The following is a 23,762-nucleotide window of genomic DNA, read 5'->3' on the forward strand; positions in this document are numbered from 1 at the left end:
GAGAAAATATTACCAAATTTTTTGTATTTGTTAAAATTTCCTTTTTAAAAGTCAATTGTTTGAATCAATTTTTTTTAATCTTTTTTTGTTGTTGTTGTTCAAGTTTTATATTTTCATATTTATTTATTTTTTTTGCAAGCTGTTACTGGTGGTGGTGATGCTTTAGTCACTAAGTTGTATCTGACTCTTGTGACCCCATGGACTGTAGCCCACCAGGCTTCTCTGTCCATGGGATTCTCCAGGCAAGAATACTGGAGTGGATTGCCATTTCCTTCTCCAGGGTTTGTTTTGTTTTGTTTTGTTTTAAAAAAAAAAAAAAAAAGAAGAAGAAGTAACTGGGAAATCTGACAGTAACTGGAGAGAGAATTGTTTTCAAGAAGGTTTTTGCTGTTTTTAATTGTAATGAAATGCACATTACATAAAATCTGCCATTGTAATCATTTCTAAGTGAACAGCTCAGTGGCAACCTTATTTTATTGCACTTCATTTTATTGCGCTTCACAGATACTGAATTTTTTACAAATTGAAGATTTGTGGCAACCTTGTGCGTCCGACAAGTCTATCCATACCATTTTCCCAACAGCATTTGCTTATTTTATGTCTCTGTGTCACATTTGGATAATTCTTGAAATACTTCGGGAATTCCCTGGCAGTCCAGTGGTTAGGACTCCATGCTTTCACTGCCAAGGGCCTGGGTTCAAACCCTGGTTGGGGAACTAAGATCCCACAAGCCATGCAGCGCAGCTAAAAATATAAAATAAAATTCTTTAAATATTTCAAATGTTTTCATTATTATTATGTTTGTAATAGTGAAAGGTGATTTGTGATGTTACTATGGTAGTTCTTGGGGGCATCACAAGCTGTGCCTGTATAGATGGCAATTAATGTTGTGTGTGTTCTGACTGCTCCACTGACCAGATATCTCCCCCGTCTCTCTCCCTCTCCCTGGGCCTCCCTATTCCTTAAGACACAACAATATTGAAATCATGCCAGTTAATAACCCTACAATGGCCTCTAAGTGTTCAAGTGAAAGGAAGAGTCACATGTCTCTTGGTGCTCCATGCTTAGTCCCTCAGTCATGTCTGACTCTTTTGTGACCCCATGGACTACAGCCCGCCAGGCTCCTCTGTCCATGGGATTTTCCAGGCAAGAATATTGGAGTAGGTTTCCATTTCCTTCTCCAGGGGATCTTTCTGACACGGGGATCGAACTGGCATCTCCAGCATCTCCTGCATTGGCAGGTCAATGAGCCATCGGGGAAGCCCCACACTTCTGTTATAAAACAGAACCTAGAAATGATGAAGCTTAGTGAAGAAGTCATGTCAAATGCTGAGACAGGCAGGTAGGCCTCCTGTGCCAGTTAGCCAAGTTGTGAATGCAAAGGAACATACTTAAAGGAAATGAAAAGTGCTACTCTAGTGAATACAAGAATGAGGAGAAAGTGAAACAGCTTTATTGCTGAAATGGAGAAAGTTTTGGTGGTCTAGATAGAAGATCAAACCAGCCACAACATTCCCTTAAGCCAAAGACTAACCCAGAGCATGGCCCCAACTCTCATCAATTCTAGGAAGGCTGAGAGAGGTGAGGAAGCTACAGAAAAAAAGTTTAAGGCAGCAGAGCCTGGTCCATGAAGTTGAAGAAAGAAGCCATTGCTGCTGCTGCTGCTGCTGCTAAGTCGCTTCAGTCAACTCTGTGCGACCCCCGAGATGGCAGCCCACCATGCTTCCCCGTCCCTGGGATTCTCCAGGCAAGAAAACCGGAGTGGGTTGCTATTTCCTTCTCCAATGCATGAAAGTGAAAAGTGAAAGTGAAGTCGCTCAGTCGTGCCCGACTCAGCGACCCCATGGACCGCAGCCTACCAGACTCCTCCATCCATGGAATTTTCCAGGCAAGAGTACTGGAGTGGGGTGCCATTGCCTTCTCCGAAAGAAGCCATTGCTATACCATAAAAGTTCAAGGTGAAGCAGCAAATTACCCAGAGGATATAACTAAGATAATAAATGAAGATGGCTACACTAGACAACAGATTATCAGCACAGATGAAAAAACCTTGTATTGAAAGAAGGGGCTTCCCTGATGGCTCAATCGGTAAAGAATGTGCCTGCAATGCAGGAGACACAGGTTCAATCCCTGGGTCGGGAAGATCCCCTGAAGGAGGAAACGGCAGCCCATTCCAGTATTCTTGCCTGGAAAATCCCATGGACAGAGGAGCCTAGTTGGCTATAGTCCATGGGATCACAAAAGAGTCAGACGCGACTGCACATGTGAAGGATAAATGGATGGATGGATGGACTGAAAGAAGATGTTATCTAGGACTTTCATAGCTAGAGAGGAAAAGTCAGTGCCTGGCTTCAAAGCTTCAAAGGAGAGGCTGACTCTCTTGTTGCTGCTAAGTCACTTCAGTCGTGTCAGACTCTGTGCGACCCCATAGACATCAGCCCACCAGGCTCCCCCACCCCTGGGATTCTCCAGGCAAGAACACTGGAGTGGGTTGCCATTTCCTTCTCCAATGCATGAAAGTGAAAAGTCAAAGTGAAGTCGTTCAGTCGTGTCTGACTCTTAGCAACCCCATGGACCACAGCCTACCAGACTCCTCCATCCATGGGATTTTCCAGGCAAGAGTACTGGAGTGGGGTGCCATTGCCTTCTCTGGACTCTCTTGTTAGCGGCTAACATAACTGATGACTTTAGGCTAAAGTCAGTGAGAATTATGCTAAATCTACTCTGCCTGTGTTCTATAAATAGATCAACAAAGCTTGGAGACAGCACATGTGTTTAAACATTGTTTATGAATATTTTAAGCCCAATGTTGAGGTCTCTTGCTCAGAAACAAAGATTCATTTCAGATATTACTGCTCATTGACAATGCACCTGGTCACCCACGAGCCCTGATGAAGATTAATGTCTTCGTGACTGCTAACAGAACACCTATTCTGTGGCCTGCTGATCAAGGAGTAATTTCAACTTTCAAGTCCTATTATTTTGGAAATAAGTGAGGCTCTAGCTGCCATAGATAGTAAGTCCACTGATGAATCTGGGCAAAATAAGCTAAGAAACCATCTGGAAAGGATTCACCATTCTAGAGGCCATTAAGACCTTTCATGATTCACAAGACGAGGTCAAGATATCAACATTAACAGGACTTTGGAAGAAGTTGATTCCAGTGCTCATGGATGACTTCAAGGGATCTGAGGTTTCTATGGAGGAATAACTGCAGATGTGGTAGAAGTAACAGAAGAACTAGAATTAGAAGTGGAGCCTGAAGATGTGAGTGAATTTCTGCAATCTCATGATGAAACCTGAATGGATGAAGACTTGCTTCTTATGGATGAGCCAAATAAGTGGTCTTTTGAGATGGAATCTACTCCTGGTGAAGATGATATGAAGATTACTGAAATTTCAACAAAGGGCTTAGACTCTTACATAACCATAGTTGATAGAGCAGCTGTAGGGTCTGATAGGATTGACTCCAATTTTTAAAGAATTTCTACTGTGGCTAAAATGCTATCAAACAGTTTTGTATGCTAGAGAGAAACTGACCATAAAAGGAAGAGTCAATCAATGCAGCAAACTCCATTGTCATCTTCTTTTTTTAAATTGCCTACTCAACCTTAGGCAACCACCATCCAGATCAGTCAGCAGCCATCAACATCAAGGCAAGACCTTCCACCAGCAAAAAGATTACAACTCACTAAAGGCTCAAATTTTTAGCAATAGAGTATTTTTTAAAATATTTGTTTATTTGGCTGTGCTGCATCTTAGTTGTGGTACATGGGATCTTCCATCTTCACTGGGCACACAGGATCTTTAGTTTCAACATGTGGAATCTAGTTTCCTGACCAGAGATTGAACCCGGTATTTGACGGAGCAAATTGGGAGTGCAGGATCTTAGCCACTAGGCCACAAGGGAAGTCCCAGCAATAAAGTATTTTTTAATTAAGGTGTGTCCATCGTTTTTTTTAGGCATAATGCTATTGTACACTTAATAAACTACAGTATAGTCCAAACACAACTTTTATATACTCTAGGAAACCAAAAAATTCATGTGACTCATTTTATCATGGTGGTCTGGAATCAAATCTGCACTGTCTCCAAGGTATGCCTGCCCATTCACCTTGCTGGGCAATCATCACCACCATCCACCTCCCTAACTCTTTTCATCTTACAAAATTGAAAATTCTGTACCCAGGAAGGAAGATCCCCTGGAGTAGGAAATGGCCACCCACTCCAGTATTTCTTGCCTGAAAAATTCAATGGACAGAGGAGCCTGGCGGACTACAGTCCATAGGGTTGCAAAAAGTCCGACACAACTGAGCACACATGCACACACGTACCCAGTAAACATCAATTTCCCATACCCCTCTCCCTCTAGCCCCTGGCAACCATCATCATACTTCAATCCCTATGAATCGGACTATGCTAGCTATCTCATGGGCTTCCCTGGTGGCTCTGCTGCTGCTGCTAAGTTGCTTCAGTTGTGTCCGACTCGGTGCGACCCGGTAGACGGCAGCCCACCAGGCTCCCCCGTCCCTGGGATTCTCCAGGCAAGAACACTGGAGTGGGCTGCCATTTCCTTCTCCAGTGCATGAAAGTGAAAAGTGAAAGTGAAGTCGCTCAGTCGTGTCTGACTCTCAGCGACCCCATGGACCGCAGCCTACCAGGCTCCTCTGTCCATGGGATTTTCCAGGCAAGAGTACTGGAATGGGGTGCCATTGCCTTCTCCACGCTGGTGGTTCAGCAGTAAATAATCTGCCTGGAAATCAGGAGCCGCAGGAGACATGGGTTCGATCCCTGGGTGGGGAAGATCCCCTGGAGGAGGGAATGGCAACCCACTTCAGTATTCTCATCAGGAGAATCCCCACAGACAGAGGAGCCTGGCAGGCTACAGTCCATAGGGTCACAAGGAGTCTGACATGACTGAAGCGACTTAGACACACACAAGTATCTCATATAAATGGAATCCTACGTACAGTATTTGTCTTTTTGTGACAGACTTCTTTCACTTAGCATAATTTCTGCAAGGTCCATCCATGTTGTAGCACGTGTCAGAATTTCTTTCCTTTTTAATGCTGAATAATACTCCATCATCAGAGAAGGCAATGGCACCCCATTCCAGTACTCTTGCCTGGAAAATCCCATGGATGGAGGAGCCTGGTAGGCTGTAGTCCATGGGGTCACTAAGAGTTGGACACGACTGAGCGACTTCCCTTTCACTTTTCACTTTCATGCATTGGAGAAGGAAATGGCAACCCACTCCAGTGTTCTTGCCTGAAGAATCCCAGGAACGGGGGAGCCTGGTGGGCTTCCGTCTATGGAGTCGCACAGAGTCGGACACAACTGAAGCGACTTAGCAGCAGCAGCAATACTCCATCATATCTCATCCACCTGTGGACACTTGGTCTGCTGCCACCTTTTGGCTATTGTGAATAATGCTGCAATGAACGCTGGCATATGAGTCTCTGTTTTCAGTTCTTTTGGATATATAACCAGAATTGGAATTACTGGATCATATGGCAATTCTATGTTGTTGGGTTTTTTTGAGAAACTTCCATACTGTATTTCCTAGCACCGTACCATTTTAAGTTCCCACCAGCAGTGCAAAGGGGTTCCAATTTCTCCACATCCTCCCCTATACTTGCTTCCTTCCTTCCTTCCTTTCTTCTTTCTTTCTCCTTCTGAAAGTGAGTGGCTTAGAACTGCTAAAGCTTGGACTCTGCCTACTGCCTGATATGCATGTACCTTTAGCTTAAAACTTCCCCAATTTTGCTATACTGGGAGACATTGCTCTGGGAGAGATCCTTGATGTTCTCCTTACTTACTTCAAGTTGTCATAAATCCTTCCTTCACCTGATCTTTGGCTTGATTGTGTCTTTTGGCTGGATGGGCGTCAAGAGCTAAGAGGCAAACCCAGTTTTTGGGTAACAAGGTTGCATACAAAGGACTAAATAATTGACCATAGTGCTTATGCTGAATAAGACAGGAGGGGATGAGGGGTGGTGGGATTAATGGAGGGCAGGTTCCAGGAGGGAAAAAGACAGAGAACAGTGGTGGGGTTGGGGGTGGGGGTGGGGTGGAGGCAAGGGAGAGTGGGATGCTTGAAATTGAGATTGTGGCTGTGGCTATCCATAATGACAAGGTCTGGGGCAGGGTTAGCAAACCACAAACCACAGGCCAAATAGTATAAGGTTTTATTGGAATATAGTCACACTTGTGATATAATAAGAAATATATTTGGCCTTTGATTCCTGGCACAGAGCTCCTAAAACCCTTGGAATTTCTTGAATAATAGAAGCATCTTTATTTACTCATAAGGAGCCTCCCCCACCTTTTATAAAGGTATTTATTCATTTACTTTTTGGCTGCACAGCATGTGGGATCTTCCCTTACCAGGTGTTGAATCTGTGCCTTCTGCATTAGAAGCAGAGAATCTTAACCACTGAATCCCCAGGGAAGTCCTGAGAAATGGAATACTTCCTGCCATATCAGTAAACAAGGATGTGACAGTCATCAGCAATTCCAGCGCTCCAAGTGTGAATTCCTGACCTAAGGGCCCCCAGGAGGAAAAGGCAATGGCACCCCACTCCAGAACTCTTGCCTGGAAAATCCCGTGGACGGAGGAGCCTGAAAGGCTGCAGTCCATGGGGTCGCTGAAGGTCGACTTCACTTTCACTTTTTACTTAAATGCATTGGAGAAGGAAATGGCAACCTACTCCAGTGTTCTTGCCTGGAGAATTCCAGGGACGGGGGAGCTTGGTAGGCTGCCGTCTATGGGGTCGCACAGAGTCGGACACGACTGAAGCGACTTAGCAGCAGCAGCAGCAGCAGCAGCAGCAAGGGCCCCCATGAAGGAGAAGAATACCTGCGGGATCTGGCAGCCACCAGGCTGCAGCCACTCCCTGCGGTGAGCACTGAGGAACTCAGGATGTGAAAAATGCAGAATACTGATCCCAGATAGCTGAGATGCATATGAAAGGAATGATTTCAGTGAGCCCAGACTCTCTCATCTTTCCTTACCTAGAAAATCACTAAATTCATTAACTTGAGATATTTGGTTTTCTTTAATTAACAATAATTGTTTGATGTTCAAACTACCTGCCCCTTATTGCAAAGCTTCTGTATAACCTGGCTCCTCCCCTCATCTCCTTAGAGAGATTTGCTCAGTGTTACTTGAGATGCTGCCTTCAGGGCTTAAGTCCTAAAAATTTCTGCCGAATAAAACATAACTCTCAGCTTCTAGGTTGTGACTATTGTTTAAGCTGGCAGTCCCAAGGATCTCCTTTTGAGCACACCTGAGTTTATGTTAATGAGGTGACTCACAGTGGGGTCCCTAGACAGCCTCAGGTTGGGGCTTTCACCAGAAAGACCAAGAGACCAGAGGCTTGGAACTTTCAGCCCCACCCACTGACCTCTGGAAATGAAAAGAGGTCTACAGATTAAGCTCCATAAAACCTCTTGAAAAATGAGACTTGATAAGCTTCCAATTTGGTACCCAGGCAGGAGCCATGGATCCCCAGTTCCAAGGTGACAAAAGCTCCTGGGTCAGGACCCCTTGGACTTCACCCAGTGTACCCCTTCATCTGGTTGTGCATCTGTATCCTTTATAATAAGCTGGGAACCATAAGAAAAATGGTCCCTGAGCTTTGTGAGCTATGCTAATAAATGATTGAACCCAAAGAGGAAGTTGCGGAAACCTGTGACTTAGAGCCGATAGACAGAAGCACAGGTGACTATTTGGACTTGAGATTGGCATTTGAAGTGGGGGGGTGTCTAATGGGACTGAACTCTTAACCTTGTGGGGTCTGAACTACCTCCAGGCAGAGACTGTCAGATTTGAGCTCAGTTTGTAGAACACCTCATTGATCCACTGAGAACTGGGGAGCTGTTTGGGGGTGCGGAAATGTTATAGGGAAGAACTGATTCCATGTTGGATCTGTTTCTTTCACTTTAACCTTTGCTTCTGGTTGCTTTTGTTCACTATAAGGATAATGTTTATACATAATGACCTGCTTCAGGGAAACCTGACCCTCTGCCTGAATATGAAAATAACTGCCTTTGTTCAGGACCCTATCCACCTGTTGATGGCTATAGGAAGAAAGAGATTAACACATTCTTTCCCTAGGGCTGGCCATTCCAGGAGATATTTGCAAGATTGCAAGATTAATGGCCTTTTTATTTTACTTCCTCACCTCCCCACCCCCATCTCTATTCTATAAAAGAATCTGGCATCCAGATCCTGAGAAGATGGTTATTTTGGGACATTAGTCTGCCATCTTCCTAATCAGCAAGCTTTCCAAATGGAGTCTTACTCCTTGCCTCAACACCTCTTTCCTCAGTTAACTGATCTGTTGCCTGGTTAGCAGGAGCTTTCCAGTGGCACTAGTGGTAAAGAACCCGGCTGCCAATGGAGGAGACACAAGAGACATGGGTTCAGTCCCTGGATCAGGAAGATCCCTTGGAGGAGGGCATGGCAACCCACTCCAGTATTTTTTTCTGGAGAATCCCATGGACAGAGGAGCCTGGTGGGCTACAGTCCATGGGGTTGCAAAGAATCAGACACAACTGAGCAACTGAGCATGCACATATGCAGTGAGCAGAGTGAGCTTGGACTCAGTAACAGAGAACACTCCACACACCCATTCTTTGATGTAACATCTGTGACTGTTTCCATGCTTTAACAGCAGAATTGAGCAGTTGTGATAGAAACCATAAGCCCACCCCCTCCCCAAGCCTAAAATATTTACCATGTGGTGCTTTATAAGAAAAGTTTGCCTAGCCCTGTTCTGGGGTAAGAGTTTCTGAGACAGAGTGGGACCTGGCCACAGATCCCAACCGAGCAGAAACCTGTGCGGCTCCTGGGCACAAAAACCTTTCTGTGTCCCCTGTTTCCTGTTTATAGGGAACATGCTTCAGCCTCCACGACCTTCCCTCAGTTCCAAAGGGCAGGTTCAGTTTTTGATCAAGGAAGGGAGAGGATGCAGAGACAAGGGAGGAGTAGTCAAGAAACACTAGTGCAGCCTTGGAGCAGAGTCCTGGTTCCACCTCAAGGGACACACATAACAATATTTTGAGCCCTTCTACAGAACTAAAACTCCCCAAAATGGAAGATGTTAACTACTTGATGAGGGCTTCCCTGCTGGCTCAAATGATAAAGAATCTGCCTTTAATGCTAGAGACTCAGGTTCTATCCTTGGATTGGGAATATTCCCTGGAGAAGGAAATGGCTACCCACTCCAGTATTCTTGCCTGAAGAACTCTGTGGACAGAGGAGCCTGGCAGGCTCCAGTCTATGTCGGACACAACTGAGCAACTAATACTTTCACTTTTCACTTGATGAAGCATTCTTCATTCCACAGAAGGTCACAGTCTGATAACCTTGAGAATGAGAGTTTATCAGGAGACCACCAATGGTCAAATTAAAGGAATGTAGGCCCTTCACATACCCTGGACTTTATTAGCAACCCCACACTTGAACCTTTGCTATAAACTCCTCACCAAATCCCTCCCACACCGTGGGGACACACAGTTTTGAGGGCACAAGCTGGCTGTGTCCCCCTTTGCCTGGCTAAGCAATAAAGCTATTGTTTTCTACTTCACCCAAAACTCTGAGATTTGATTTGGCACTGGTGCACAGAGGCTGAGTTTTTGGCATCAGTAGGAAGTCCAACGGAAAGGCAATGGCACCCCACTCCAGTACTCTTGCCTGGAAAATCCCATGGACGGAGGAGCCTGGTGGGCTGCAGTCCATGGGGTCACTAAGAGTCGGACACGACTGAGCGACTTCACTTTCACTTTTCACTTTCATGCATTGGAGAAGGAAATGGCAACCCACTCTAGTGTTCTTGCCTGGAGAATCCCAGGGACGGGGGTGCCTGGTGGGCTACCGTCTATGGGGTCTCACAGAGTCGGACATGACTGAAGCGACTTAGCAGCAGCAGCAGCAGGAAGTCCAAGAAATCACCAATAAAAACGGGGCTGGTGAGGGAGTGTCAGAGAGCAGGGAAGGAGGCTGAATGAATTCATGGGCCAGAGTCTCTCTCCCCTTCATGCCCTGACATAAGGAAACCCCTTTGCTGGCAACCACCTCTGAATCCTTTATTCTGGAAAACTGCTTATGTCTTAGGAGCCCTCCCCTTGAGCCCCTGGCTGTGGCCAGGGCCCTCCTCTGGTTTCAGCCCCTGTGCTCTGCTTGTTACCCAAAAACTGAGTTTGCCTCTTGGTGAGTGTTGAACCAAAAGACACAACCAAGTCAAAGATCAGGAGAAGGGAGTATTTATTATTACTTCAATTTCTCCCTTTTATGTATTTACATTTTTATTTATTTATTCATTTTTGGCTGTGCTGAGTGGCATACAGTATCTGAGTTCCTCAGCTGGGGATCGAACCTGCACCTCTTGGATTGGGAGTTAGAAGTCTTAATCACTGGGCCACCAGAGAAGTCTCAGGAAGGATTTATGATTATTTGCAGTAAGTAAGGAGAACACCAGAGATCTTTCCACAAGTAATGTCCCTCTGAATAGAAAACTTGGGGAAGTTTTAAGCTAACATCACAAGTATAGTCATGAAGGGGCCTGAGCTGTAGGCAGAGTCTAAGTTTTTAAGTTGAGTCTAAGCTGATTGAAGTCACAATGGTCAGAAAAGGTCAACATCATCATCCCTCAGGTTCCGTTTGATCTGGTGGTTGAGCATTTCAGGCTAATCTTTACCAGTGAAACAGAACTGGGGGTCTTTAGAACTGGTACATCATCTTTGCTGGTGTCACTTCTCTTGCCCTACAACAGTCCTTTGTTTCTCCATTCTTCTGTTTCCTTAAGGTCAGTAGTTACTGAGGCCGGTTCAAGCACAAGCATTGTGGCTAGACTTAAGCTCACAAAATGGTTTCTCTTCTGTCAAGAAAGCCATGCCTGGTTCTCTTTCTCCAAGGAGCTCTAACTTATCTGCTTACAATTGGAATACCCAGTGATTGGGGCCTCCTGGAGGCCAGAGTCATTCCCCTGAGTGAGTACGGGGCTGCACATGCATGAGCAGACCTGCAGAGATCACCCCAACCCAAGGGCAGGCTGAGGAGACCAAGGCGATAGATGGGATGTATGCTGAGGGCCTGTTTGGAGGCCAGCTGGGTGGTTCTGGACAAAAAGCATTGTCCATTCCATGCCTGAGGAAGTGGCCAGGCTCTCAGCAAGGGCAGCTGTAATGCGGGTGCTTCTAGGGTCTGGCACAGAATGGACTTATCAGACTCCAGTGGCCAAGACCCATTCTCCCCCTTACCTTGGTGACAGGCACCAGGACCAAGGACACACCCCAGCTCAGATCTGAAGACAAAGCCATCAGTCAAAATAAAAAACAAATAAAAGGTTTATTCATAAGCAGGAATGCTGTCCAGAATACATACAGTGCAAACTCTCCTTGTCCTTGGGATCAACACAAGCCCACAAGCCAGGAAAATTGTTATCAGTTAGGTCAAATGGACTCCCCCCAGCACTTGGGCCCTAGCCTGGCCAAGGCCCCCTTCCTTGGCAGAGAAGGTTCTTTTTCTGTTTGGGTTCACACAACCAAACCCAAAATGGAAGCTGAGATTAGAGCAGCACAAGCTTTATTCATTGGTCAGAGAATGGAGAAGTGGGAACTTATTAACCGTTCATAAACAAACTTCTCGCCTTAATGTGGAGCCAGATTTGCTGTTAAGAGCAATGGGGGGAAGAGTTTGAGGAATGATGGGGAGGCAAATGCTCTCGTTTTCTGGGAAAGAGGCAGGGTTTTCCTAGAAATGAGGTGCCACCTCTTTTCTGTCCTTTTTTGGTCAGTGATTCCTGGTCACGGAGACCAGTAGGTATGTCATTTAGTAGCTAATGTAGTAAGTTCAGTTCAGTTCAGTCGCTCAGTCATGTCCGACTCTTTGCGACCCCATGAATTGCAGCATGCCAGGCATCCCTGTCCATCACCGACTCCCGGAGTTCACTCAGTGTCAACTGAGACTCGGGGTCTGCTGGAGGTCAGATGCATCTCCATCTTGGTTTCAGCTGGTTCTATCCAGTTTTTATTTTTCTCTTCCTAGAGTTTCTTTCTTCGTGTCCCGACCCTGTGACTTAAAGGTATATGTGAGTTCCTGTTCAAGGGAGGGGGTCGATGGGTTTTGACCAAGGGTCTAGTGGCCACTCTGGTAACAAAATGAGGCCACACCCAGAGTCTCCTTCTAATTCATCCCCGCTCTGTGGGGGTGACAGCAAGGAAGCCTCAGGTCCTCCCAGAACAGTCCACCAGGGGGCAGAAGTGCTCCACAGCTGTAAAGCATCCAATGCGGTTGGAGACTCTGGCCAGTCCAGGCACGGGGACATCTTGATCCCAGCGTGGGAAGCCTTTCTTCACTCCAGGGTAATGGCTGGGCTTTTCCTACCCTCTAAAAGTTCAGCTGCCAAGTTCAAGTTCGGTGGAATTTTTCAACAAGGGATCCAAGTATATGGGATCCAGCTGTCTTCTCAAGGAGGCCCCCATCCCCCTTCCTTCCAGAATGTGGCTAAGGCCTCACTTGTCCATCATTTGCAGGGCCTGGGCATATATTTTGGGGAGTGGGGGGACTCCTTAATGGGGAAGAATCCATCGGCCCAAGTGTTGGCTTCAGCACTTCATTCAGTTCCCGGAAGGCCATTTGACCTGACAGACAACAAGGGTCACAGAACCACAACATACAACACAGACACGCAGACACAGGACCTGCTCTCAGCATCTCATGTCCACCCAGGATCTCAGCGGGCCCAGTACCAAAGCGGCTCTGAGGCTCCGCTGGGACCTGGGACTTCAGGCACAGCGGGAAGGGGTATCGAGAGAAATAGGTACACCTCTTCAGGAGGCAAAAGGGGAAGGTCCAGGCTGAGGTAGGAGGAGATGGCTGCGGGGCCTCAATCATCTCCAGTTCCTGAAATTCCCTGATAGGAAAAGGTGTGGCCTTGGAGCCGCACACCAGACAGTGGGGGAGGGGAAGCTGGCACTGTGGGTAAATGGGAGTGAAGGTCAAAGGCAGAGGATGCAAACTCTGAGTCTGGCTTTGTTACACTGTGACTTGTTTGTCTGCACCATAGTGCTTTTTTTTTTTTTTTGCCACAAGTTTAAACTGGAAGATTTCCGGTTAGAGGTTTGGCATCTTAACCAGGTCACAGCACTCATTCAGAAGGCTGCCTGCCTGGGCCCTCTGGGCATCCAGTTTTTAGCCCATGGTATGAGATGGAGATAGCAGGAGTGGATTTGGAGGTGGTGCTGCCCAGGGTCCTGAGCTAACTGGGGTACCCTTATAGGGGTCACCACCCTCTCCCCGCATAGAACCATCTGACTTAATGGCACATGGCCACCCTCACTGGGACCATCCTACAGTCTCCCATTCAGGCTAAAGGCCTGTCCTTTCCCCACTATCTCTCTCCACTGATACACACAGCATCCTTCCTCTCTGACAAGAAGCCAGAGCGGAGTACAGTCCAGGGATTAAAAAAAAATAATAATAAAACCCCAAAACAACAAGGGCTCCAGAAGCCAAGACTGCAGGACTGGCTGGGGGGCAGCTCTCAGAGAGGCAAGGGCTTGTCCCAGGCTGCCCAGCACATCTGCGTCCGCCAGCCTTCCAAGTTAGACACACACCAAGACAGGACCCATCAGGACTCTCCCTGCCTCATTCTTCTGCCTGAAGGTGAGATGAAGGCTGAGGCTGTGCACAAAGGAATTTGGCCCAGAAAGAGCCAGAGTCCTGGGGGAAGGGAGGGGCGGAGAAGCACCAGAGGTTGGCCCCCGCTCAGCGGTGACACAGCCCACGGCCAGCCGGGTTAACTGGGCTTCATTCCTGCATCAGGCACACCGAGTGGCAGGGGCTTCTCCTCCAGGCCCTGCAGCAGAGTCTCTGGAGCCCCTGGCTGGGACTGAAAGGGGCGTTCCTCCTTGGAGAAGGGGACCTGCTCCTCTTTCGGGGAGTTGGGGGTGCTGGCGTCTGTGTCCCTCGTGGAGCCGGCCTGGGAGGGGCACTGCGAGCTGTGATCAGGGCCGCTGCAAACATTGACAATGCAGGTGACGTTGACCTGGGTCCCGTGGCCACCGGAAGACGCCTCTGTTAAACACAAGACAGGAGAGGGCGGTCGGTGGGGGATTCTTGGAGAGAGGAGTGTCTTCACAGCCTGTCTCCTGCCCAAGAGGCAGATTCAGACACACGGGAAAGAGCACCAGGCCAGGAGCACAGGCCCCTGTGCCAGCCCAGCTTTGCTTGTACTGTTGGACAAGCTGCTTGAACCTTCGTGTGCCTCAGTTTCTTCACTTGTCAAATAAAATATCCTGCCCGATTTACCCCATAGATGGAAGGCGCCAACCACATAAGGCAAGTGAAGGTGTTTGAAGAACAAAACAGACTCCCCACAAAGAATCAGAGATTCTGAACTTGCGGCGGCCTGGATGGGAGGGGACTTTGGGGGAGAGTGGACACACGTATATGTCTGGCTGAGTCCCTTCACTGCTCACCTGAAACTATCACGACATTGTGATACCCCAATAGAAATGAAAAGTATCCCTACTGATACACCCCCAATAGAAAATAAAAAGTTTAAATTAAAAAAAATTTTTTTTAATTCGTTACAACAAAAAGAGACAAAAAAAATAAAAATATCAAATAAAAAGCATTAACGAAGCAAAACAGAAAACAAAAAAATGCAACCCCAAAGAAGCAAGGGTGGGGATGGGGAGCTGAAATCACAGGATGGAAGGAAATTTCCACACCGTGCCTTCATGGCACCCAAATGTCACCCAGCGTCACCATGGCCTTTGCATACCGTGAATGAGACACTGCGGGGGCAGACGGGGAAGCAGGAAGGGGCAGAGACCTGAGGTTTACCCGTTCCCACAGTGGGGAGAGGTGCTGGGTGAGAGGGAGAGAAGCGGGGTGCAGAGGCCAGAGACTCAGGAGGGGAACGGAGGAGAGACAGAGGGTAGATGGGGTGGGCAGACAGAGACACAGGTGTCCAAAGAGGAAGCCACACCGTGTTGGGTGTGGAAGGGGTGTCGCTGAGAAAGCAGGAAGGTGAATCTAAGAGGTGGGCAAAGACCACGAGTTTATGTTTGGATCTCATTCATTCACTTGACAAACGTTTCGGGCCACTGGCTATGTTGCAGGCACTGACCCGGTCCTTCACTGGGGAGTTCTCAGGCTGTGGTGGGGGCACTGACGAGACCTCACACTGATGAGGGTGGGCTATGATGGGAAACTAGAAGCTTCCAGCCAGTCCCCAAGTCAGGCGGCAGGGAGGAAAGGCTGTCGCAGTCCTGCCCAGGAGATGCCATGCTCACCTCTAGACCAGGAAACTGAGGCTCGGTGGGTTAAGGAAACTGCTCAGAGTCTCAGCACCAGAACTGCTGGGAAGGCATCTAGGAATGACCCAAGTTCACGGTCATTCCTTGACCTGCCAGCCAGCCCTGCCAGGTGAGAGGGGAGATGCAGGCCAGTGGGCTTAGCCTCTCAGTACAAAACATGCCCAAGGAAGCCCCAGGCTTTCTGCAGGACTCCACCCAGGGGCCTCGTCCAGTGTGGGCACTGCCAATGCCCACTAGGGATGACAGTAGTCACAGACCAGGCCCAGGGCAAAATGCAGACTGTAAGCAGGGCACAGGCTTCTCCAGACCCCACACAGGCTCCAAGGTCCTGATGCCTCAGTCCCAAAGGGACCAGACAACAGGCATAGTGGGTGGAGACCAGGGGTATCATCTACTCATTCAGCCCAACCCTGTCCCCCAAGAGCCCAGGGGTGACTTCTGGCTCTTCTTTTTATCAAGTGTGCCCTTGAATAAGCTGTTTAATCTCTGGGCCTCAGTTTCCTCATCTGATAGGATGAGGAAACACAGTGTACTATGTAGTAATAATGTAACTATAATATATAATAGGGGCTTCCCAGGTGGCTAAGTGGTAAAGAATCCACCTGCCAAGCAGGAGACTCAGGTTTGATCTCTGGATCAGGAAGATCCCCTGGAGAAGGAAATGGTAACCCACTCCAGTAATCTTGCCTGGGAAACTCCATGGACAGAGGAGCCTGGCAGGCTACAGTTCATGGGGTGGCAAAGAGTCGGACATGACTGAAGTGGCTTAGCACGCATAATATAATGATATATTAAAATGCAATATTATTATTATGTATTAATAAATATACCATATATAGTAATATCCAAATAAAATATCATATAACAAATATACAACAGATATTATATAATTGAGACATTATAATATTAATTAGTAATTTATGCTATATGCTATACATTATATAGCATTAATCTAAAATATTAATATAGTGATATAACCCTCATATAAATACAATATCTATATATAATATCATATTATTGTTGTTGTTATTGTTTAGTCACTAAGTCATGTCCAACTCTTTGGGACCCCATGCACTGTAGCCCACCAGGCTCCTCCGTCCATGGGACTTCCCAGGCAAGAATACTTGGAGTGAGTTGCCATTTCCTTCTCCAGGAGGATCTTCCCAACCAAGGGATTGAACCTGTGTCTCCTGCTTTGCAGGAGGGTTCTTTACCACTGAGCCACTTGGGCAGCCATAATATTATATTATATGCTATATATAATATATTTTATATAACATTAATATAGATCAATATTTTCTTAATATATGATATGCAATATTTACAGAACATAGCATTGAAATATAATATTGTTATATGACATTTTACATATTATACATATTATACATATTCTACAAGAAGACTCCCTGCCTGGATATCAGGGACTCAAAGGATAATCTGAAATGGTTTAGAAGGAAGGGTGCTTCTTCTGTGTGTGGAAGAACACACAGGGCAAGGGTTGGAGGTACTTGGTGGGCTCCAAAACCAGAAAGAAGCCTGTGGTTCAGTTGCACCTGAGAGGGTGGTGGAAGGGAGGCTGGAGGGGAGGGCATCCAGTGTCCTGCAGGGCAGCCCAGGGCTCATTGGCTCAGATAGAAACCAGGAAGAAACATGGCGGGGAGGGGGCGGGGGGAGGCGGGTGGCAGGTGGCTGCGGTGAGGGAAGGGGGGGGCAGGTGGCGGGGGTGGGGGGGTGGTGGCAGATGAGGGGGGGAGGTAGGGGTGTGCCCGCAGGGGATGAAGCCGGGGGCAGGGGCGGGGGAGCTCCTGCCTCTTACCTGAGCTACTGCAGCCGGTCTGAGCCTCCCCCGACGTGCTGGCCTTCTCCACGCCTGGAGACTGCAGCTGGGACCTGGTGGGCGCCCTCTTGTCCGTGCTGCTGGTCGAGCTCTCCAGGGAACTGCTGCTGGAGCTTGGCGCCGTGGTCAGCAGGTGCTGTTGCTCAGGGCCTGGGGCACCTTGGGCCTTGTTGGCGGGCAGGTGTGGCTGCATGGGGAGGAGGGGGTGGGGAAGCCATCAGCTGGCTCCTCGCCCCCTCACCTCTCAGCACCATCAGCACTTCACAGTGTACCCGGCATTCCTGCACCTTCTCTCATGCACAGCACTTTTAGGACGTGCGATTCTCTGTGGCTTCTGTGATTAACCTCTGGAGTGTGAGCCCTAGGAGGGCAGGGGCCACATGGCCCTGTTACTGAACAGTCTGAGAGGTGAGGCAGGGTTTTCATCCTCATTTTGCATAAAGAAGCAGAGGCCCAGGTAAGGAAAATGACTCTCCTAAGGTCATGGGGTGATGTGGCTCAGCCCAGCAGCCAAGGGCATGGACCCTGGAACAAGACCATAAGTGTGCAAACCATGATTCCACCACTGACTAGCTCTGCAAACTTGAACAAGTTACTTAACCTCTCTGTTCCTCTGTTTGTTTGTTTTTTTCCTCTAGAAATGAAAGAATAATAAAGCTACCTCCCAGGGTTATTGGGAAGATTAAATAACTGAAGTTTCGTAAAGCACTAACAGAGCCTGTTCCATATGAAGCACCCATCAAGGGTTTGTTAAATCAGGGCTCTGAACTTCCCTGGTGGTCCAGTGGTTGAGAATCCACCTGCCAATGCAGGGAACACAGGTTCGATCCCTGGTCCAGGAATATTCCACATGCCACAGAGCAACAAGCCACAGCTACTGAAGCCCACGTGCCTAGAGCCCATGCTCCACAATAAGAGAAGTTACCAAAACAAGAAGCCGGAACACCACAGCTAGAGAGCAGCCCCTACTCTCCACAACTAGAGAAAGCCCGTGCATAGCAACGAAGACCAGCATAGTCGTAAAATAAAAGGGCTTAGTGAACTACTGCCATGGGCCAAGTCTGGTCTGCTGCTGTTTCTGTACAGGCTCTGAGCTAAGAATGGTTTTCACATTTTTAAATGGTTGAAAAAATAAGGAACAATATTTCATGATACGAAGTTACATGAAGTTCAAACACTGGTGTCCATAAATATAGTTTTCTTGGCCCACAGCCACCCCCATTTGTTAATGTCATGTCTGTGGCTACTTTCCCACTGCAATGTCAGAACTGAGAAGCGATAACAGAGGCCAGAGGATCCAAAAAGCCTACAATATTGACTGTCTGAACCTTTACAGAAAAAGTCTGCTGGCCCTCAATCCAGTGTAGACAGTCCTCTCATTTAGGGCTCTCAGTCTTGCTGTCTCAGCGACACTTTGCAGATTCCATTGCCCAAGCTGTTGTGTGATTCTCCATCTTTTTCTCTTAAAACACAACAAGTCACAACGACAACCGTAATAAACCATTAGCTGACACTTGAATCCATCCAATGCCAAGCACTGTGCTGAAGCCCTTCCAGACATTATCTATGCAGCCTAAAGTTATCCTCGCTTTGCAGATATAGAAGCCGAGGCCCGGAGAGGTTGAGTTACTTGCCCAAGGTCACACAGTTAGGACACGGCGCATCTGGGCTAAAACCTACATCGTTCTTGGGTGTTTGGGGTTCTGTCCCTGGAAGCTCAAGAGAAGGTGCCCCATTTTCAGACACCTGTGCTAGAAATGTCACTCCGAGGTGGTTGGCCATACCTGTCTACAACTGACCAGGTGCACAAGCCCTTGCCTTAGGATTCTGGGCGATCACTGGATTCTAGAAAGAAAAAGACCGAGGGGCCACATTCTCACCCCCTGTCCAGCATGAGAGGGTCCAGGGTAGATTGAGAACTGAGGCGAATGAGTGCTAGACCCTGCAGCCTGGCAGGGTCGGGGAGGTGGGGTCAGAGGTGGAGAACACAGGAAGGACTCAGGTGCCAATCTCTGCAGGCCCCAGGCCCCCAGTTCCCCCTGAGCCCTGCATATCCGAAGGCCAGCTCACAGACTCTCAGGCAGGGAGGATCCTTTGAAAGCAGTCCCCGTGAGGCCACAGAGGCCCAGAATGGGTGAGTCCTTTCTTAGTATCCCACAGCAGGTCCAGGGCAGGGGCACGGAGAGCCCCGCTTGGTGTACCACAGCTGCTGCTTCCGACTGAGTCCTGCCTCCCTGGCTCACCGCCCTTGACTGTGGAGGAAGGGAGGGCATTTAAAGTTCATCCTGAACCTTTCTTTGCTCAGATGGTCTGACCTTGGTATTGGTCCCCACCCCTGACCCTGCTCTGAGCATGGACAGGCGGGGGAGCAGGAACGGGAGAAGAAACATCCAAAGGTCATGCCTCACATCCCCCAAAGAAGGGGCTTTTCAGCCTGCGTCCCGCCCTTCTGTTGGTGGTAAGGGCCAGGCAGAACAGAAACCCCCAAAGGTCACAGCCTGCCTCCCTCCCCTCAAAGCCACGAGATGCAAAGTTCAGGCAGGCTCTGAGTGGTGCGGATACATTCTGAGTCCTGGGTTGGCACCCCAGGGAGGTATGGGGGGTGGGTACTGAGGTGAGTCATTCAACAAACAGGATCCCAGTTAGCCTCCCCGTCATGTCCCAGCCTGGCCCTACCATGGGCAGGAGCAGAGACCCTGGCAGAGCTGCTGGCTGGCCTGTGTCTGTCTGTATGTGTGAGAGTATGTCCCTGAAGCTCCCATGCCCGTAAGTATAGGTTAGGGAAAATGTCTGAAGCATGTTCACATGTGTGTGTCTATGTGTGGGGAGCACGTATGCATGAGTGTGAATGGTGCAACTAGTGTGTGTGCTGGAGGTGGTGAAAAGAGGCACTCCTGGGTCTGTGTCTCAGGCCACTCATTTGCTGTGTCACCTTGGGAAAGTTACTTAACTTCTCTGAGCCCGAGATTCCTGGGCTGTAAAATCGGGGCAATAACCGCACTGCCTGGGTCGCAGCACAGCTGTGAGGCTAAGCAACGCTCAGTACTGTGCCTGGCCCACGCTTAGCACCTCATAAACATCACCCTCTTTATGAAATGAGAGCCTGTGGATGAGCGTGTCTGTGGGGTGATTGAGCTCATACATGTGGTTACGTTGGTCTTTTCTGAACAAAGGGAAGCTACGGTCTCACCACGCATTGGCGTTACCAGGAGGTCCAGGGCAGTGCTGAGTCACCGTGCCCTCAACCCCACTGGTCTGGAGCGTTACTAGGCAGCTGTTAACAGGACCACTGCCAGGAGGCTGAGAAATGCAGTAGAGTGCAGGCTGAACACAGGGGTCAGGGCAGGGGTGGGAACCCAGGGACTGAAGGGACTGAAGATCAACCTCTAAGGGCAGTCCCTGCTGGGGACAGGGATGTCTGGAACAATTCTGAATGTCTGCTCTGGGCAAACAAGAGGGTGGGTAAATACAAGCCCTGCAGATTCAGAATGAGTTTCAAACCTGGGCTCTGCCATTCAGCTAGTGGTCTAACCTCATGCGGATACCTGAAGCTCCCTGAATCTCAGTTTCCTCACCTGTGAAGTGAAGGATGACATCCTGTACCTCACAGGGCTGTGTGTGAGGTGCAGGGCCCGGCCTGGGGCTCAGCCAGTGGGGTGCTGGAACCAGCCCAGACCTATGCGTGTTTCTTCCCAACTTTACATTAAGTAGCTTCCTGAAATCAGTCACAACGGGAGTGTTTATAACAGAAATGAGCAAACTCCACAAATCAGGATTCGGGTCCTCCCCCACCCAGAGGGCCAATTACCAGCACAGCCCTGGGCTCCACTGGCAATAGCACTCAACAGACAGCAGGGGAGTCGTTCACACTGTAAACACAAAACTGAGCAAACAGAAAGGGGAGGTGGGGCTCTGGGCCACTCCTGAGGCAGCTTTATTGCACCAAAGATTGGGAAATACTCAGTCCAGGGAAGTTGGCAGTTGGGTGCTGGGGTGGAGCTTAGAGGGCATGCTTATTCTATGGGCCACCAGGTCTCAGCTTCCAGCGTCACTGAACTGAAGCTAGAAAAAGGAGGTCATGGCATTGGCACACTGGAGGAATGAGAAATGGTTTGTACCTCCAAACCAGTGTTTCTGTCTGGCTTCCCTCGTGGCTCAGCTGGAATCTGCCTGCAATGTGGGAGACCTGGATTGGGAAGATCCCCTGGAGAAGGGAGTGAATGGCTACCCACTCCAGTATTCTGGCCTGGAGAATTCCATGGACTGTATAGTCTGTGGGGTCTCAAAGAATCAGACATGACTGAGCGACTTTCACTTTTACTGTAGGGCATGTCAAAAAGCACTAGCCAGGAGTCCAGAGATATAATGCTGTGTGACGTTGGGCAAGTCACTTTCCCTCTCTGTACTTCTTTTCTTATTGAGACAATCAGGAGATGAAATCAGTCTGGTCCCTACCAAGTCCAAAACCCTGTGTAAACCTCAGGGCTGAGCTGCCCCCTAGCACAGTGGTTCCCAATGGAGGGTGTCTGTCATCCAGGGAACATTTTGCAATGTCTGGAAACACTTTGGTTCTCACTCCTTAGAGGCAGTGCTACTGGCATCAAGTAGGGAGAGGCCAATGATTTCACTGAAAAAGCTATAATACATAGGATAGCCCCTCATGACAAAGAATTAGCAGGCAGGTTTGAGAAGCCCTGCCCCAGCAGGACAGGGGACATGGAGGGAACTCCTGGAGTCTTGTTTCCTCATCTGTAAATTTGGGTAAAAAACCTGCCCTAGGGACTTCCCTGGTAGTCCAGTAATTAATATTCTGTGCTCCCAATGCAGGGAGCCCAGGTTCAATCCCTGGTCAGGGAACTAGATCCCACGTGCTGCCACAACAAACACCCTGCAGGCCACAACTAAGATCCTGCACATCCAAAACAAACAAATAAGCAAAAAAAAAAAAAAACCCTGCCTGCCTACCTGGCATGGGGTTGCAGTACACACCGTGTTCTGGCTCACCCCACACCCATTTCCAAGCCCTCTCCCTAGTTCTCCCCCACCATAAAGGCTAGAAAAGCTAAACACCACCTTTTCCAGCCTCCCTTGCAGCTAGAGGTGGTCACGTGATACCATTTGGCCAATAAGACAAAAGAAGAAATGCACCCAGGGCTTCTAGGAAAGTGTCTGATTTCCTGTAAATGGCATCTGGCTGTTTCCCCTCTTTTTCCTGCCTCAGACTGGAGGTCACATATGCAGTGGTGATCACCATCTTATGACACAGGCCAAAGGCAAGAAAATAAAAGCCAACACACTGAAGATGGCAGAGCCTGGGGTCCTGGCTGGCCTCACAGAAGGATGCAACTGAATCATTCCAGCAATCACCAACACCCCGACAGAAAATACAGCACCTTGAAGTCACCCTTAAGCTTTTGGTTACTTGCAGCCAAATGCCCTCCTGATGGAAAACTGGTGAAATACAATGTCAGTGCTCTGTTTCTAGCAAAAATCCTGCACAGATCCTACTTCATAAAAATGATCAAAAATGAGTTGCTTTGGTTGAAGGTGGGGGAGGCCCTGGGTCCAGTCCCCTAGCCTTGATCTCAACCTCAAAGATGACTCCCCCCTCCACTGCCCCAGGACCCTTTGTGGAACACGGGGGTACCCTAGCACACAGTTTGAAAACCACTGTACATGTGGAAGTGCTTTGTAAACATCTCGGAGATGCTGAGAATTGTTGCCAACTGGGTGAAAGGCACAGTCCTACAAGCAGGGCTGAGACACTGTCCACACTTAATGGTGAGGAACCAGCCATGAGCAATTTCACGTAGGCCCAAGGTCACAGCATGGGTCCGCGACCACATACTTGCCACTGACCCCACTGACCCTTCTGTTCCCTGATGTGGCCGTTCACACTCAGTCATCTGGGCTCAACACTGCTCCACTCCCCTCCCCGACACTCACCATTCTTCAGCCTGCCCTGCTCTGTCCATACCACTCCCCGCTGCTCTGCATGTCCTTTCCTTCCTCCACTCGTGTCTCCATCAAAATCTTGCCCAGTCCAGATGCCACCTTTATCAGCCCCCACAACAGACCCTGGCCGGTCCTTCTGCAGCCTCCTGGGGCTCTGCATCCTGCCTGAGGCTGGACAGACCAACCTAGAGAATTCACCACTTCCTATGGGACAACCTGGCCCAGCAGGAAGGATACCATGGAGGCAGAGGGGGCAGGCAGAGGGGCACTCACCACCTTGGCATCTCCTTGCAGGCAGAAGGGCTTCTCTGCAGAGAGGAGAAAAGGGACCAGTCAGCGAGCAACTTCCTTAGGTCACATCTTTTCTAACTAAGAGGGAGCATGGGGCCCAAGCGGAAGCTTTCAGAGTAGGCTCAGTCCTAGGGGGAGCAATTACCTACCAGACAAGGTACACAGAAGCCCCTAAACCCAAGCCTCCAGCTGGCCTAACATCGCTCCCCTCCCCTCCCTCACACCCACCATTCTTCAGCCTGCCCCACTTTGTCCATTCCACACCCCACTGCTCTGCATGCCCTTTCTCTCCTGTACTCATGTCTCCATCAAAATCTTGCCCAGCTCAGATGCCACCTGCTCCATA

General features: G+C 48.7%; 1 protein-coding gene across 2 annotated transcripts in view; it reads right to left on the minus strand.

Moving 5' to 3' along the window:
* Positions 1-11,334: 11,334 nt before the first annotated feature.
* TNFRSF1B (TNF receptor superfamily member 1B) overlaps positions 11,335-23,762 on the minus strand; it is a 35,325-nt gene continuing 22,897 nt past the window's right edge. For both annotated transcript variants that reach the window (XM_070768198.1, XM_019976618.2), the window contains 3 exons: positions 23,399-23,433; positions 17,150-17,357; positions 11,335-14,083 (listed from right to left, as the gene is read on the minus strand). In XM_070768198.1, coding sequence (XP_070624299.1) covers positions 13,806-14,083; positions 17,150-17,357; positions 23,399-23,433 — 521 coding nt within the window. In that variant the 3' untranslated portion in view covers positions 11,335-13,805. The remainder of the gene's footprint in view (positions 14,084-17,149; positions 17,358-23,398; positions 23,434-23,762) is intronic.

This window comes from Bos indicus, chromosome 16, assembly GCF_029378745.1.
Source record: "Bos indicus isolate NIAB-ARS_2022 breed Sahiwal x Tharparkar chromosome 16, NIAB-ARS_B.indTharparkar_mat_pri_1.0, whole genome shotgun sequence".
NCBI lineage: Eukaryota > Metazoa > Chordata > Mammalia > Artiodactyla > Bovidae > Bos > Bos indicus.